Here is a 15,126-nt window from a genome sequence, read left to right as displayed (position 1 = left end):
TGTGTACTATATGCTGGAATCAAATACCTGAAGGAGATGGAATCTTATGAATACAGCCAGGACAACAGTGGAGAGAGTCGTGAACAAAAACATCACAGTCCACACAGAAAACATTTTGGCACACAGTGCAAACATAGACCTGCAGTGAAGAGAAGAAAAGTGGTAAGTAAAAATAATTTCCAAAAGTTAAGTATAGCAGAGCTAGAAAATATTCAGGTTGCTTTGTTCTTTAGTATCACTATCAACTTTTTCCCACCTACCTACCTATTACTTCCAGTGTACTATAATATCCTCAAATTTAAGGCAATGTACTTTCCCTCTCAAAATGATCCCTTAGAAGTGAGGTAATGACTTTATTTTTGAGTCCTTAAGGTCTCTTGTATTATAGGGCACTCTCAATTACTTCATTTTAAGTAACCATTTGGGGAAGACACATGAGCTTAATCAGAGCTTTTTTTTAAAAATTGTGCTTTAGGTAAAGGTTTACAGAACAAATTAATTTCTCATTAAACAATTAATAACACATATTGTTTTGTGACATTGGTTGCCACAGAGCTAGTTTTAAACACTTAGAGAAATCACCTGACTGATTCAGTTAAAAAGAGAAGCACAGAAATTTAGCCCAGGTTTAGTTTTATTTCTAGGGAATGACCTCAAAATGCAAAAGTTGTTTCTCCTTTTAATTATGCCTTTAAAGAACGTGATAAATATAAGACAAATAAAAAAGAAATAAACCCACTGTTCTATCAGTATTACATATATGGCAACTTTCCAGGGGCATCATCATAAACAGATTAAAAAATTATTACATCTCAAACAAGGAAGGATGATGTGTTCTTAAGAACTGTCAAGTGATTCAAAAAGTGGTTCTCGTGAGTATGAAGTTACTGATATCAAAGAGGTATGGAAAAATTTTTAATTGTTTATGAAATGTGAAAGTAGACTAAACAAGCAATACTTCTAGTTAATATGTTAAAAAAATACTTTTAAATATGGACACATAACTAAGGTAATAAAAAATCAGACATAACAGTGATCTATTTTATTTGCCTCTATACAAGTTTATATATTCAAATAGACCCCTTCAAAAATTAAAACAAAAAAAAAAATTTCTCATTGGCACAATAGAGAAATCATTTTTCATCTGTTGCCACCTTAAATGATGAGTTATGACAAAACCTGAAGTACAATATGGAGGAAAAAAACTTAATATTTCCAAAGTAAAAGTAGTTTAGCTTGCAAATGGAAATACTAAAACATCTTCATAGCAATATTAGAATACAGAATGACAAAATTACTATTTTGCTCCAATTCCTCTCTACCTACTGTAGTTACCATATTTTTACACAAATAACACGCACCTTCTATGTTTGTCTGCCAACTTCACCTCCCAGGGAAAATATTTCGGGGGGGGGCAGGAGGCGGGAGGGCGCGGTTGGCAAACAAACATAGAAGGCGCACGTTATTTGTGTGAAAATACAGTATACCTTTAAGAAATAACTGATATGAATCTCACCTCTAATAACCTATTGAAAACTTATTATAATACCGTTTCCTCAATATTTCCTACCCAACCCAGTGAATCCAGTGCCATCGAGTCAATTCTCAATGGCAATGGGTTATATTTCCTACATATTACTTAATATTCAGAAAGCAAATAAACTTACATGTTGGTCTTTCAATTCCCCCTGACATCCGTAACAAAATCTGAAAAAGAAAGTTTAGGAATCATTTTGTTTAGAATTCACTCACAAAAAATAGTTCAACAAGATCTTAATAACTGCCCCTAGACACCCTGCTAAGAACTTAAGCCACTCCTGAAGTCCCTCTTTCAGCCAAAGATTAGACAAGTTTATAAAACAAACAACACACATGAGGAATGTGTTTCTTAGTTCAATCAAATATATGAGACCAAATGGGTAATACCTACATAAAAGCAAAGATGAGAATGCAGGAAGGGGCAGGAAAACTGTACGAATGGATACGGGGAACCCGGGGTGGAAAGGAGGAGAATGCTGACACATTTCGGGGATTGCAACCAATGTCACAAGACAATTTGTGTATAAATTTATTATTATTATTTTTTAATGTGCATTTATTCTGGTTGTCATGGGAACTGGCATTTTTTGCAAGATTCTAAGTATGACTCTTTTTTTTTTTTTTTGAACTTTAGATGAAGGTTTACAGAGCAAACTAGTTTCTCATCAAACAGTATACCCAGGATACCCATTGTTATATGACACTGGTTAACAACCCCACGACATGTCAACACTCTCCCTTCTCAACCCTGGGTTCCCTATATCATCAGCTTTCCTCTTCCCTCCTGTCTTCCAGTCCCTGCCCCAGGGGTGGTGAGCCCCTTTAGTCTTGTTTTGTTCCATGGGACTGTTCAATCTTTGGCTAAAGGGTGAACCTCAGGAGTGGCCTCATTATGGAGCTGAAAGGGTATCCGGGGGCCAAACTCTCAGGGTTTCCACGGTCTCTGTCAGGCCAGCAAATCTGGTCTTTCTTTTTGAGTTAGAATTTTTTTCTACATTTTCCTCCAGCTCTGTCCAGGACGCTGTATTGTGTGATCCCTGTCAGAGCAGTCAGTGGTGGTAGCCAGGTACCATCTAGTTGTACTGGACTCAGTCTGGTGGAGGCCATGGTAGATGTGGTCCATTGGTCCTCTGGACTAATCTTTCCCTTATGTCTTTAGTTTTCCTCATTCTTCCTTGATTCCAAAGGGGTAAGACCAATGGAGTATCCTAGATGGCGACTCACAGGCTTTTAAGACCCCAGACGCTACTCACCAAAGTAGGACGTAGAACATATTCTTTATAAATTGTTATGCTAATTGAGTAAACTATAAATTTTTGAATGAGAAACAAATTTGTGCTGTAAACTTTCACCTAAAGCACAATAAAATAATTCAAATGTTAAAAATAAGAAAAAAAAAAGATCTTAATAACTGTTGTTATGTGCCATCGAGTCAATTCTGACTTATAGTGACCCTATAGGACAAAGAACTGCCTCATTGGGTTTCCTAAGCTGTAATCTTTATGGGTGTGGACTGCCAGGTCTTTTCTCCCACAGAGCCACTGGTGGGTTCCAACAGATCTTTTCAATTAGCAGATGAGCACTTTAACTACTGAGCCACCAGGGCTCTTTTTTAGTAACTAAACCAAAATCCATTGCCCTTGAGTCGATTCCAACTCACAGAGACCATACAGGGCAGAGTACAACTGCCCCATAGGGTTTCCAAGGAGTGGATGATGGATTTGAACTTTTGACCTTTTAGCAGCTGAGCTCTTAACCACTATGTCACAGAAAAAAAGAAAAAATCCATTACCGTCGAGTTGATTTGGATTCATAGTGACCCTATAGGACAGAGTAGAACCGCCCCACAGAGTTTCTAAGGAGTGCCTGGTGGATTTGAACTGCTGACCTTTTGGTTAGCAGCCATAGCACTTAACCACTACACCACCAGGGTTTCCAGTACACCACTAGAACCCTTTAATTAATAAGTAATTATCTTTTACATATGACTTTTAGAATAAAAAGTTAAGAATATCAGTCATTTTTAATAATTCCACAGTATGTCCCAAGGTCAACTGACAGCCCGATGTCCTTTTTTTTTTTTTTTTTTAATTTCCATCAAGGATAAACACGAACATAGGTTAGCAACCTTTCTCAAATGAGGCTATATGAGAGAATAAGCCCTATGGAAAATGATTTGAATGAGTATTTTTCAATTCTCCCAAATATTGTAGGCAGGGCATTTCTTTTTTTTTTTCAATCACTAATTCACCCCCAGCCTCTCTATGAGTTGTCTAAATCTTGTGATATGTTCAACTTGCTTTTACTTGTCAGATCTGGTCAATATCAAAAAGTTTCATAGTGCACACAGCTGTCCAAGTGTGAGAAAAGAGCAAATGAAACCTCTTTGGAGGACAATTTTGAAATACCTATCAAAGCTTACAAAATATACATAGTCTTTGACTCAGCAAGTCTACCTGTAAGAATTTATCATGCATATACACTTGCACAAATGTTCTAAGATAGAGATATAAGCATTATTTGCTAATAACAAAAGGAACCATCTAGATATCCAACAGGAGGCAAATAGTGATATAAACTGTGATACTTTCATGGAATATGTAATGATTTCAAATAATTAAATTGATCTAAATATGCTACATAAAATGATTTCCAACCAATAATTTTAAGTGTAAAAAGCAAACTGGATGGATACAAAATTATCTGCTATACAATAAGTGTTTAGCATGGTTCCTAAATCCTGGATGTTCTTAAAAGCAGTAAATCTGCATTTCCCTAAATCTATTCTCTGAGATTAAGTCTCCCTACTTCAGACTTTATTAGCGAGATTTCACAGCAATAGCATTAATAAAAATAAAGGGTTTTATTAATATCCAGGATCTAGATCAATTATGGTGTTTTCAACTGCCTCATATGCATGCGAAACCTGGGCAATGAATAAGGAAGACCAAAGAAGAGCTGACACCTTTGAATTACAATGTTAGCAAAGAATATTGAATATACCACGGACTGCCAAAAGAATGAACAAGTCTGTCTTGGACGAAGTACAGCCAGAATGCTCCTTAGAAGGATGGTGAGACTACATCTCACATACTTTGGACAGGTTATCAGGAGGAATCAGACCCTGGAGAAGGACATCATGCTTGGTAAAGTAGAGGGTCAGTGAAAAAGAGGAAGGCCCTTAACAAGATGGATTGACACAGTTGCTGCAACAACAGGCTCAAAAATGAGCGTAACAAGGATTGTGAGGATGGCACAGGACCAGTCAGTTTTTCGTTCTGTTGTACACATGGTCACTATGAGTCGGAACCAACTCAATGGCATCTAACAACAAGGTCAATTTGCTAAGCTGTTGGTAGCCAGAAATTGGCTATGGTGAGAGTATTTATCCATAGAAGTAGCAAACACTAAAAATCATTGCTTTTTTTTCTTTTCAAGAACTGGGTCACAAGCACACCACCATTCTTACTATACATATACATGTTCAGGAAAACTAACAGATTTCCAGAGAACCAGATCAATTTAATAAGTTATTTCAGCCATAACTAAGGCATTCTGTATCTCGTTTTCTAAATTAGAAGTAATCTTGTGCAAGATAATTTTACTCTCTTTTTTAATGCAGTGAGAATCTATCTAAACATTGATATAAAGTTTACCACTTACAAAAGATATAAGTTAATCAAAATTCATATACCTTTCTCCATTATATTCTTCTAGGGGAATTTCTTGAAAAGCATCCAAAGGAAATAAATGATGGTAAGACCGTGCCAGATGGGGAGCAGACACCAAAGTAAGGCCTAACAAACAAAAACAGAGACAAGCTTAATATTAATAGCCCACACCTCACAGAGCCAATGACTAAAAAGTCAAATGATCTAACTTAGACTACAAAATGTCAAGCTTCTTTTAGGGTTCCAGGTATTCATTTTTTCAGTTTACCTGCAACCATAAAAGGATATTCCAGGACAGAGTCTTAGCTCTGTCACTAAGTGACTATGTGACCTTTCTTGGCCTACTTGCTTATGCATACATGCAATAAAATTCTATCACTTTAATTTCCAATTCTACTTATATATATTTATTTTGTGAAGGTAAGAGCTACAAAAAAATATCTACTGAAACTACTACATTGCCTTTAAATAATATACTTTTTCCAGAAAGAGAATGAGGCTGGAAACTCTTTTAAAATGCTATATTTATTCTTGGAAGTAGAGTACTCAGCACCCAGTGACGAAAGTAATCTATTTCTCTCCTCACAGGGTAAATTGAGAAATACTGTAGAGGCAGAACTCAACATTTATATTTGTTTTAGCAGCAATATAGACAAAAAGTTATTTAAGATTAATTTTTTGGATAATGAATAATAGTGGGTTTCTTACCACAGACTTTACATTCAACAGGAAGCTCACAGTACTTCGCCCGACACTGTGGGCAGAAATAGCCTCCTAGTGTAAGCCCTGGCTCAGTATTGCTATCCAAATGCCTGTGGGGGAAAAATTACTTTTAGAGATATACACAGATGTAAAGAGAGCTAAAGAAAGTGTGCTACCTTGATTTTAAAATCTCGAAGTTGTCCCACAGCTCACTGATTCTGTTTATTTTTTTGGTCTTTTATTTTTCTTCTCTGACTTTATGTTGAATAGTTTTCTATAGCTGTTTTATTCATTAATCTTTTATTCTGCAGTGTCTAATTTGCTGTTAATCCCAGCCAGTGTATTTTTTATCTTAAAATATTTTATTCTTCATCTTGAAAAGTTTGATGTGGGTCTTTTTTTATATCTTCCATATCTTTTCCTATCAGGCTCATGTTTTCTACCTTCCTGAACATGGAGTATACTTATAATAGCTATTTTTAATGTCTTTGTCTACTAATTCTATCAACTGTGTCATTTCTAAGTATGTTTCCAATGAATGCTTTTTTTCCTTCTTAGGGTCATTTTCCTAACTCTTTGCATGCCTGATAACTTTTGACTACTAGATGTGGCGAATTTTGCTTTGAGTGCTGGATTTTTCTGTATTAAGTATTTTGGGGCTTTATTCTGGAATATAGTTAAGTTACTTGAAAATAGTTTGATCTGTTCAAAACTTCCTCTTAAGCTTTGTTAGGCTGGTCTAGAACAATTGCTTACCCAGTGCCGTCGAGTCGATTCCGACTCATAGCGACCCTATAGGACAGAGTAGAACTGCCCCATAGAGTTTCCAAGGAACGCCTGGCAGATTCAAACTGCTGACCCTTTGATTAGCAGCTGTAGCACTTAACAACTGCTAGTCTGGGGTTAATTTGATTCCATTATTGTGGACTGTTTTCAATATCCTTTATGTTAAGAGGTCAGGCCGTGGCAACACGGACCATTCGCTGCCCTGTGTAAACTCTGGAGATTGTTCTGCCTGTTCCTTTCCATGGTTCTTTCGCTGGCCTCTGGTAGTTTCCTCATATGCATCTGCTGATCAATACTCAGCTAAGAATTCATGGGGAACTTTCTGCAAATCTCCAGAGAGCTCTCTGTGCAACTCTTTCTGATATAAAAAAAAAAAAAAAAAATTTATACTGCCCTGCAAATTCTAGACATCTCGGCCTCCCTCAAACCCTGGCCTTTGTCTCTTCAACTCAGCAAGACCTTTGGGCTCTGTTTGGGTTCCCCTCTCTAAGTAGCAGCCTGGAAATTCTTTCCAGGGGGTAAGGTGAAATAGTCATAAGGCTTACCCCATTTATTTCTCTTCTTCAAGGGATCATTACCTGCACTGCTTGTTGTCTAGTGTCTGAAAATTGTTGCTTTATGTATTTTGTCTGTTTTTTTTTGTTGTTGTTTTTGGTCATTTAAGGTAGAGGACAAATCCTGTTCATTATACTTTCATTCTTAAATTTAATTCTGTTTTACAACCATATAAAATATAAAGTTCCAAACAAGGTATATTCAGAAAAATCGATGGTGTATACCTGATCCCTCTGCCTTTCCCCACACCCCTTCCTCCATATAATCATTTAAAATTTTTTTCTTCATACTTCCATTATTGTTGTTTTTATTATTAACATAAACAAATATGTAAGAGCTACAAAAATATCTACTAAATCTATTGCATTGCCTAGGGTACCACTCGCCCTGGCTCTCAGATGAGAGGTAGTATACTATATACTTTTCTCTACCTTGCTCTTTTACTTAGTAATATATCCTGAAGATCATTCCACTGAAGTACACAGAGTCCTCACTCCTTTTTACAGCTAGGTAAAAAATACTATTTTACAATAATCATTACATTTTAAGCCCATTTTTAAAATTTATAACTTAAGAGTAAGGAATTAAAACCGTAACAGATGATCACAGACAATCCTGAGGTCTTTACTTACGCCATGCTGAATGAAGGTTTGGCATCTTGATCAGACAGAGAAGCAATGGTATGCTGAGGAAATCCTTCACAGAAGAAAATTGTGTTACTTTCTTTTCCAAGCAAATAGCAGAATTCTAGGAATAGAAATCTAGAAGTGTTCCTACCAGAAAGCTTGTACAAATGTTCTCTTTCCTGCCTCTTAGATACACTTACGATGAAACTGGCTGAAAATCCAAACTACAAGAAAAACTAAAAGTGGGGGTGGTGGGGGAATGATCTGACTGCACGTATGACTTCTGATTCTAAAGTTCATATCTACATTTTCTAATTTACTAACAATACATACTGCTTTTTAAAAGAAAAACAGTTTGTGATTTTTAAGCAGTTTCTGACACAACTGGGAGCTTCTATTACATAGTCCACTCACCCCCTCTATAAGAATATAATTGTATGATTAAAATTTCGGAATACACAAACTTTTCATGTTGTTTGTTCCTTGTACGTATTTTTTAATTCTGAAAACATGTTTAGGAAAAGCAGAAACCATAAAAGAAAAGAGATTTCACTACATAAAAATTTACCTACATATGAAAACAAACAAAAGACCAACCAGAAAAATATTTGCTTTATGTGAAGGAGAAAACGTTATAAAATTTTTGGAAAATAAAAGAAAATTAAAAGTTTTTTTAAATGATTCAAAACCCATCATTCTATTCACCCCAATACTCCCAAAAAATCACTTGTAGCAGTTTGGCTTACTTCCTTGTAACATTTTGTTTTCGCATAATTTGTATTAAACAGCATTGACCATACAATACAGAGGATTTTGTAGCTTGTTTTTCAAAGTTCTTAATATAACAAGTATTTTTTCAATAAAGTGTCTTTATACTTTTCTAGCCTTAATAAAAGAAAGCCAGTGGTGTTCTCTGGGTGACAGGATTAAACCTGGTTTTTATTTTCCTCTTTTTACTTCACTGTATTTTCCAAAATTGCTCAATAAGCATTATTTGTTTTCTAAATATAAAATATTTAAGTGAAAAGAGAAATACTGGAGTGTTAAAACAGCAATTTGTGCAAATGAAAAAAGAAAGCCTAAAGTGACCAAAATAAATATAGAAAATGTCTATTTCAATATAACACAGAATAGACACGTACCCATACGAATAAGTGAGCATTCAGAATTGGAGCTGGCAGGAGGAGGACTAACGTGATGTGTTAGCAATTCTTTGTAATGGCTCTCATCTAAAATAACATGGTAAGTGCCTAATAAGACAAAGAGTAAAAGGAAAAAAATCAGCATTCCAGATACAAGAACAAATTACAATTTCTATGTAATTTGGTAAAAGATATATCATCTGAAAATGTACATTTTCAAAATAAAGACTTAAGTTAAACTGTCATTTAAAAACAGTTTAAGTAATATCTCTAAATTGACTTCTCTGTGTATAATTACAATTTTATTATAGCCATATTATGAGATCTCCATGAAGTACTATACATACTGAAATTTCTAATTTTCCAGGAGTTATACAGTACTTCCTCTAAATACATAAATACTAAAAAACTTTTCTTGCATTTGAGGATGATCTCTTACAGAATCAATGATATATTTAAGGTGACATCTATATTTTGGACTACAAGATATGAACTTGTATAAATTTAGTAGCTGACAAGCATATTAAAACATTCTAACTAGTTTAATTGTTATTTCATACATGGTAATTATAAATAAATACTGACAATTCTAGACACATACCACCAGTCTCACGAGCAAGTACAGTGCAAACTCGAACCTCTGCAGACAATCCAATAACAGACACTCTAATTTTAGCTGCCTTTAGAGTCTTCATAAAACCCAAGTAGACAGAGGGTTGGGGCCAGCAAGGGGGGAGAAGAAAAACATTTAAGAATTAATGTGTTTGAAAAACAGAAAGAATGCTCTGAAAACTAGTGATAAATTCACTAGAGAATTCTCTTCAGAGTTGTAACTTTGGTTTTGATTATAAAAAATGTGTGGTTCTACCTTGACTAAATCATAGATATTAGAGGGATCACAAGTTGTAAGGCTGCTAAAGATGATCAGGACTTCTCTACTTGTATGTCCTGGCATGTGTCTAAAGAAAGATAAAATACACTCCAATTAGGTATAACAAATTAAATTAACATTAACATTACCCAAAAAGAATAGTACATGTGGTTTACACATTTAGACTACAGAACACCTTGTTTGTTTCAACACTGCAAGGGAATGAATTGTGAATATATTTTAAAGACTTTAATATAAATTTTCTAAAATGAACTACATATTTCTTCATATTGATTCATTTATTCAGTTGTGGATTGAATAACAAATATGATTGACAAGGTTCCTGACATCATGGAGCTTACATTCTAGTAGGTTTGTTTCATACAAAATCTAAGTATACATCGGGAAGTATGACAATACCACATGGGTCAACTTTCAGTTGTATACGCATAGCTTAACAATAGTAATACACTTCTTTAAGACTATAACAATCTGTTGATGATTCAGAGTCATTATAATTATAAATAATCTTTGTATATCATTTTAATTAAATAATAGCTTATGGGGGGTTTAAAACGTGGTGAGCTGTTTGCCCCTATACTAAATAGGAATTCTTATCCTTTCTGGAGCAATTTTATCAGCTTTATAGGTTTTCTGTTAAGATCTGCATTATCAGACTCTCAACTACCACTTATGGATGCTGCCATTGTACCTATCTCTTGTACATGCATTACTTCCTTCTCTTCTACTTTGAAACTATAAAAATATTTATTATATAAAGGTATAAAGTGTGAGTCAGAGCAGCCTATCAAGGGATAAAATATATGAGCTTTGTTGTTGTTAGCTGCCATCGAGTTGATTCTGACTCATAGCAACCCACGCTGCTACTGAATACTTCCTTTGGGTTTCTTAGCTATATTCCATGCAACTGAACTTGCTATCAATGTATAGATGTATTATAAAACAAGTTAATAAAAGTTAATAAATATACAACCAATTCAAAATTATTATATCACACTAAATTCTATAAACAATCCATTTTAAATAAAATATTTATTTTTTCATCAATGTATTTCTTTTGTGCTAGTTTTGATTATATTTTCTAAACATAGTTTTGATATTTTTCTAAAACTTTTAAGCATATGCCTCACCTATTAAAATGTAAAATAAAAATAAAATTACCAACTAACACCATACTAAAAATCATAAATGTCATTCTACATTTTTTCTTCTAATAATGATTTCATTATAGCTGGGTTTATGGAGACTAACATTAACATATTGACATTTCAACTTAATTCATTCAAAAAACTTAGAAATTAATTATGAATAATAAATGTAAAATACTAACTTCAGAGTCTGCATAGCCATGTTTAAGGAATTATAAAGAGATGGTTCTCCATGGCAGGTCATGTCTACAGCTTTCTTTAAAGATGTTATGTGTTTCCTTGGGTTTCCTAGAATAGAAATGGAATAATTTACTTTTAACAAAATCTAACACATACTTTATGGAAATTTATGCTTCTCCAAAAATTTAAAGATCTAGGATGTTAAAGCACAGACTCTCTTCAATTTGAACTTCCAGCAAGTTGCACTTTTCTCAAAAATGTTTGTTAACCTCATTCCTGCTGAAAAAATAAAATGATCTGTTTCTTTGTATCTATTAGCACATACATTTTAAACATTAATCCGAGTGTGTATAACTTTTTACTTTTAATATTTCCATATTTGTAAGACTAATGTATTTTCACATTTCTGAAATCAAGATACATCCTACGACCAATCACTGGCAGCCATGCAGCATTAGTGACATAGTCGTCATTGCCTGCTCACATGCCAACCTACTATTTATTAGTTATTAAAAGTGTTGCCACTTTAATTGTATCATGTACATTGCTGGTGCTATTCATGTTGTTTAACTGCTATTTTAAAATGTTTTTAGAAAATTTATTAATACAAAAGGTTATATTTGCATTTAGAAAGGCATAGAACAGAGCAATGAGGTAGAAGTGTATTACTAGCAAAGCAAATAATTCATTGATGGAAGAATATCTGCAATTTCCTATTTTCTTGGGGGGGAAAAAAAAGACCTTTATAGGCTCTAAGAAGGGAGGAGTGCTACAAGTAGACAAAACTGTCAAATCCCTAAAATCTGACAGGATTGTCAAGCACCACCAAGCTGGTGTGACCAATTTGTGTATCATTTAATACTGTGTCAAAGTTTAACTGCCAAGGTTTTTCCTTCTTAATGGCTCATAAGATAAAGGTTTCTCTTATTTATATTCAAAGAAATGTGATATTCTATAAACATTTTCTCCTATTTCAGCACTGTCTCCATATTAATTAATGTCTCCATATTAATTAATTAATTAACTAGTTGAAATTTTCATTAGTTTTATCATATAGTGTAGTTCATCAAATTACTTCCATACTGTTGAACATTTATTTCCAATTTGTCACTATTATATATAGTACGGTAAACACTATCCTTGTATAGTAAGTCTTTTTCTTCTTTCATAACATTATGTAAGTATAATTACAGGGAACAATCACTTTTGTGGCCCTTTTTCAAAAAAATTTTAAATTCATTTATAAGTCTGGTTTTATAAATACTAGTTTCTCAGGGTTCATTAAGCAATACTTTGCTTTTGAAACTTAATTTCGCCAATTTAAAACAATAAAAGTGTATTGAGTTAGTCTGTATTTCTTTGACCACTTGCTTGGCTAAACTTTTTTTTTTTAATATTTATTTATTTTCTGTTTTTATTTTGATGTCAATTATCTCCCTTCTCATCCGTTCATCTATTTAGAGCTTCCTGGTGCTATTATTTATCTGAATAAGCTTTAAAATATTAACCATTTGCCATATTTATTATAAACAATTTAGATTTATTGGAGTCATAAAATTATAGATACAAATAGTCCTTCCCTAAGTCTAACTCCTTCATTTCATAAGTGAAAAAACAAATTCAGAGAAGTTAAATGATGTATGCCTAGCTCATGGCAGAACCAGCACTCAAACCCAGATCTCCCAGCTCTCTATCTACTTCTCTTTCTACCATACTATATGAAATGTCTTTTCATCTCCAGCTGTGCTATGGGCATAGGAAAGAAGCATGCTACGTCAGTGTCAGCGTGGCTTACGGAAGTGACTCTCACTGAAAGGTGAGACAGTACCTTCAATAAGCCTGTCAGAATCTCTACAGGCTTCTTCATCTATATATGTATTACTTCCCTGGCACCCATAGAAATCAACTACTACTTTGGGGAAGAGGGAGAAGGGAGCCAGTCCTAAATCCTTACTTGATTATATAATAATTCTGCTTAGCTCGTGTGGTTCAGGTGGAGCAGACTGTGCCTCTATCCTGTCCCGAAGATAGGCATAATCCAGGACTACCAATAAAATACTTCATTCCCCTGCCCACTCTGACTGCCCGTGTGGGGCATGTCATAAGCACGGCCAGTTAGAGTCCTCCCTGGCACCTGTGATGAAGCTATAGCTTACTACCATGATACAGACTTGAGGTTATTAATGGAAATCATTTTGCCAAAAGAAAACACATCAGAGAATGAAGTCAGACAGAACTAGGACCCCTGGAAGCAACTGTACCTGAAATCAGCCTGACTTCTAAACATGGGCTGTTAATTTACCTTTTGAACTTAAGCTACTTTGAGTTTTTTTTTTAGGGGAGGTAGTTATCACAAGTGAATTTCTTGGGTCACTTTAAGCTAGCATACAGTTTACTGCTTATGTGTCATGGCAAGGATGAAAGGTTTAGAACAAGATTTAAGGGACAGTGTAATTCACGGAAAATAAAATGGAATGAGTGATGTGAATTTATAACAGCACATACACAGGCAAATAAAAACCACCATTACTATCGCTTAAGAGACTAAAATTCGGTTAGGCATGTGATGCAACCAGAATCATTAACGACAGCCACAGTTCAATGTTTATACTCTTTCCTCTTTAAATTAGAGGTTTAATTTCTTTAAAAAGTTAATTTTAAGATTGAGTTTTACGAACGGTTACAATAATTTTATCTTAATACTATCGGGATAAGAATGTACAGATTTTAAATAAATACACTTATATTCTTTGCAATACTACCCACCGCTGTGCAGAACTCAATTTAAAACAGTTAACCTTTTTATTATTAAGTGGTCTTACATACAGAGCTTAGCGAAAGACTTCTCTGTACTTATTGTGCAGCCACAGAAAGAGCATTACAAAGCTGGGTAAATAAGGCAAAGTCCTTGAGTCCTTATGTCTACTATCTAATAAAGGTAATTTTATGCACATTTATGTATAGACAAAACATACCTGAGAGTTCAGTCAGTTTTTCAGCTCTCTTACTCTTAGTTACAATTATTCCAATCTCAAAACAAAAACAAAAATGACCTATTTTAATTTAACAAATTATTGCCTTTTAATAAGAATTAACATAATTAAATTATTACAAAGGAACAAGCGACATAGAAGAAATTTTTTCTCATGGTGTTTTTGACAAATAAATTTAGCTATGAGTACACTATAATTGCTTAAGTTTTAGAGTTATTTTGCTTTTCACCAATTCTCAATTTGAATCATTTAGTAATTCACAGAAAATATGTACCATTTTTTGAATAAATTATACTTGGCAGCAATATCAGGACTCTAATTCTGAATTCTATCACTACATACATACCTGACTAATAGGATTTTGATCAAAATATTCCTCTACGAAGTATTCCAACAACTGTTTGAGGGGAAAAAAAAATAGGTAAGAGCAAAATTGCAACCATAAGGAAAACGTTTAATTAATGCTTTGTGAAACTGATTTATCCAATGACTCTTCCCATGATTTTTAAGCTTATAGTAGATTTTTTTTTAATTTCACTAGTAAAAACACAAAATTAAACTAATTAGCTAGTAAAAACCTTAATTTTAACTGTTAAGTGATAAGATGGCTCTAAGCTAGTCTTTAAAAGATGGACCCATTTGAACACATCAGACAGAAGCAATTTAAGCAAAGGAACAGATCCAGTTAAATGAAAATAGAAACCAGAAAATAAGCAGAATTGAGAGTTTTGTTAAATTTGGAATAACCTGAATGTATTTGTAAACTTAGGAGATGAGATTCAAGTAAGTCAGTGAAGAATGAAGATCCAATAAAGAAAAAAGATAGCTGACAAAGCAAGGTTCTGATTTGAATGGGAGGGTGGAAATTAAGGGCACAAATCATTAGCTATTT

The 15,126-nt window shown here is 33.9% G+C and overlaps 1 protein-coding gene across 6 annotated transcripts in view; it reads right to left on the bottom strand.

Moving 5' to 3' along the window:
- GTF2H2C (GTF2H2 family member C) overlaps nucleotides 1-15,126 on the bottom strand; it is a 68,913-nt gene that overhangs the window by 45,919 nt on the left and 7,868 nt on the right. For all 6 annotated transcript variants that reach the window (XR_007514831.1, XM_049865127.1, XM_049865136.1 and 3 more), the window contains exons 6-16: nucleotides 14,581-14,631; nucleotides 14,217-14,271; nucleotides 11,244-11,349; nucleotides 9,890-9,980; nucleotides 9,623-9,710; nucleotides 9,022-9,129; nucleotides 7,886-7,949; nucleotides 5,919-6,022; nucleotides 5,234-5,336; nucleotides 1,668-1,707; nucleotides 28-139 (exon numbers count right to left, since the gene is read on the bottom strand). Coding sequence is in view for 5 of the 6 variants with exons in the window: in XM_049865127.1 (XP_049721084.1) it covers nucleotides 28-139; nucleotides 1,668-1,707; nucleotides 5,234-5,336; nucleotides 5,919-6,022; nucleotides 7,886-7,949; nucleotides 9,022-9,129; nucleotides 9,623-9,710; nucleotides 9,890-9,980; nucleotides 11,244-11,349; nucleotides 14,217-14,271; nucleotides 14,581-14,631 (922 nt within the window). In the remaining variant the exon portion in view is untranslated. The remainder of the gene's footprint in view (nucleotides 1-27; nucleotides 140-1,667; nucleotides 1,708-5,233; nucleotides 5,337-5,918; nucleotides 6,023-7,885; nucleotides 7,950-9,021; nucleotides 9,130-9,622; nucleotides 9,711-9,889; nucleotides 9,981-11,243; nucleotides 11,350-14,216; nucleotides 14,272-14,580; nucleotides 14,632-15,126) is intronic.

Source organism: Elephas maximus, chromosome 2 (genome assembly GCF_024166365.1).
Source record: "Elephas maximus indicus isolate mEleMax1 chromosome 2, mEleMax1 primary haplotype, whole genome shotgun sequence".
Lineage (NCBI taxonomy): Eukaryota > Metazoa > Chordata > Mammalia > Proboscidea > Elephantidae > Elephas > Elephas maximus.
Note: the sequence above shows the minus strand (reverse complement) of the source record. Positions and strands in the feature narration are given on the sequence as shown.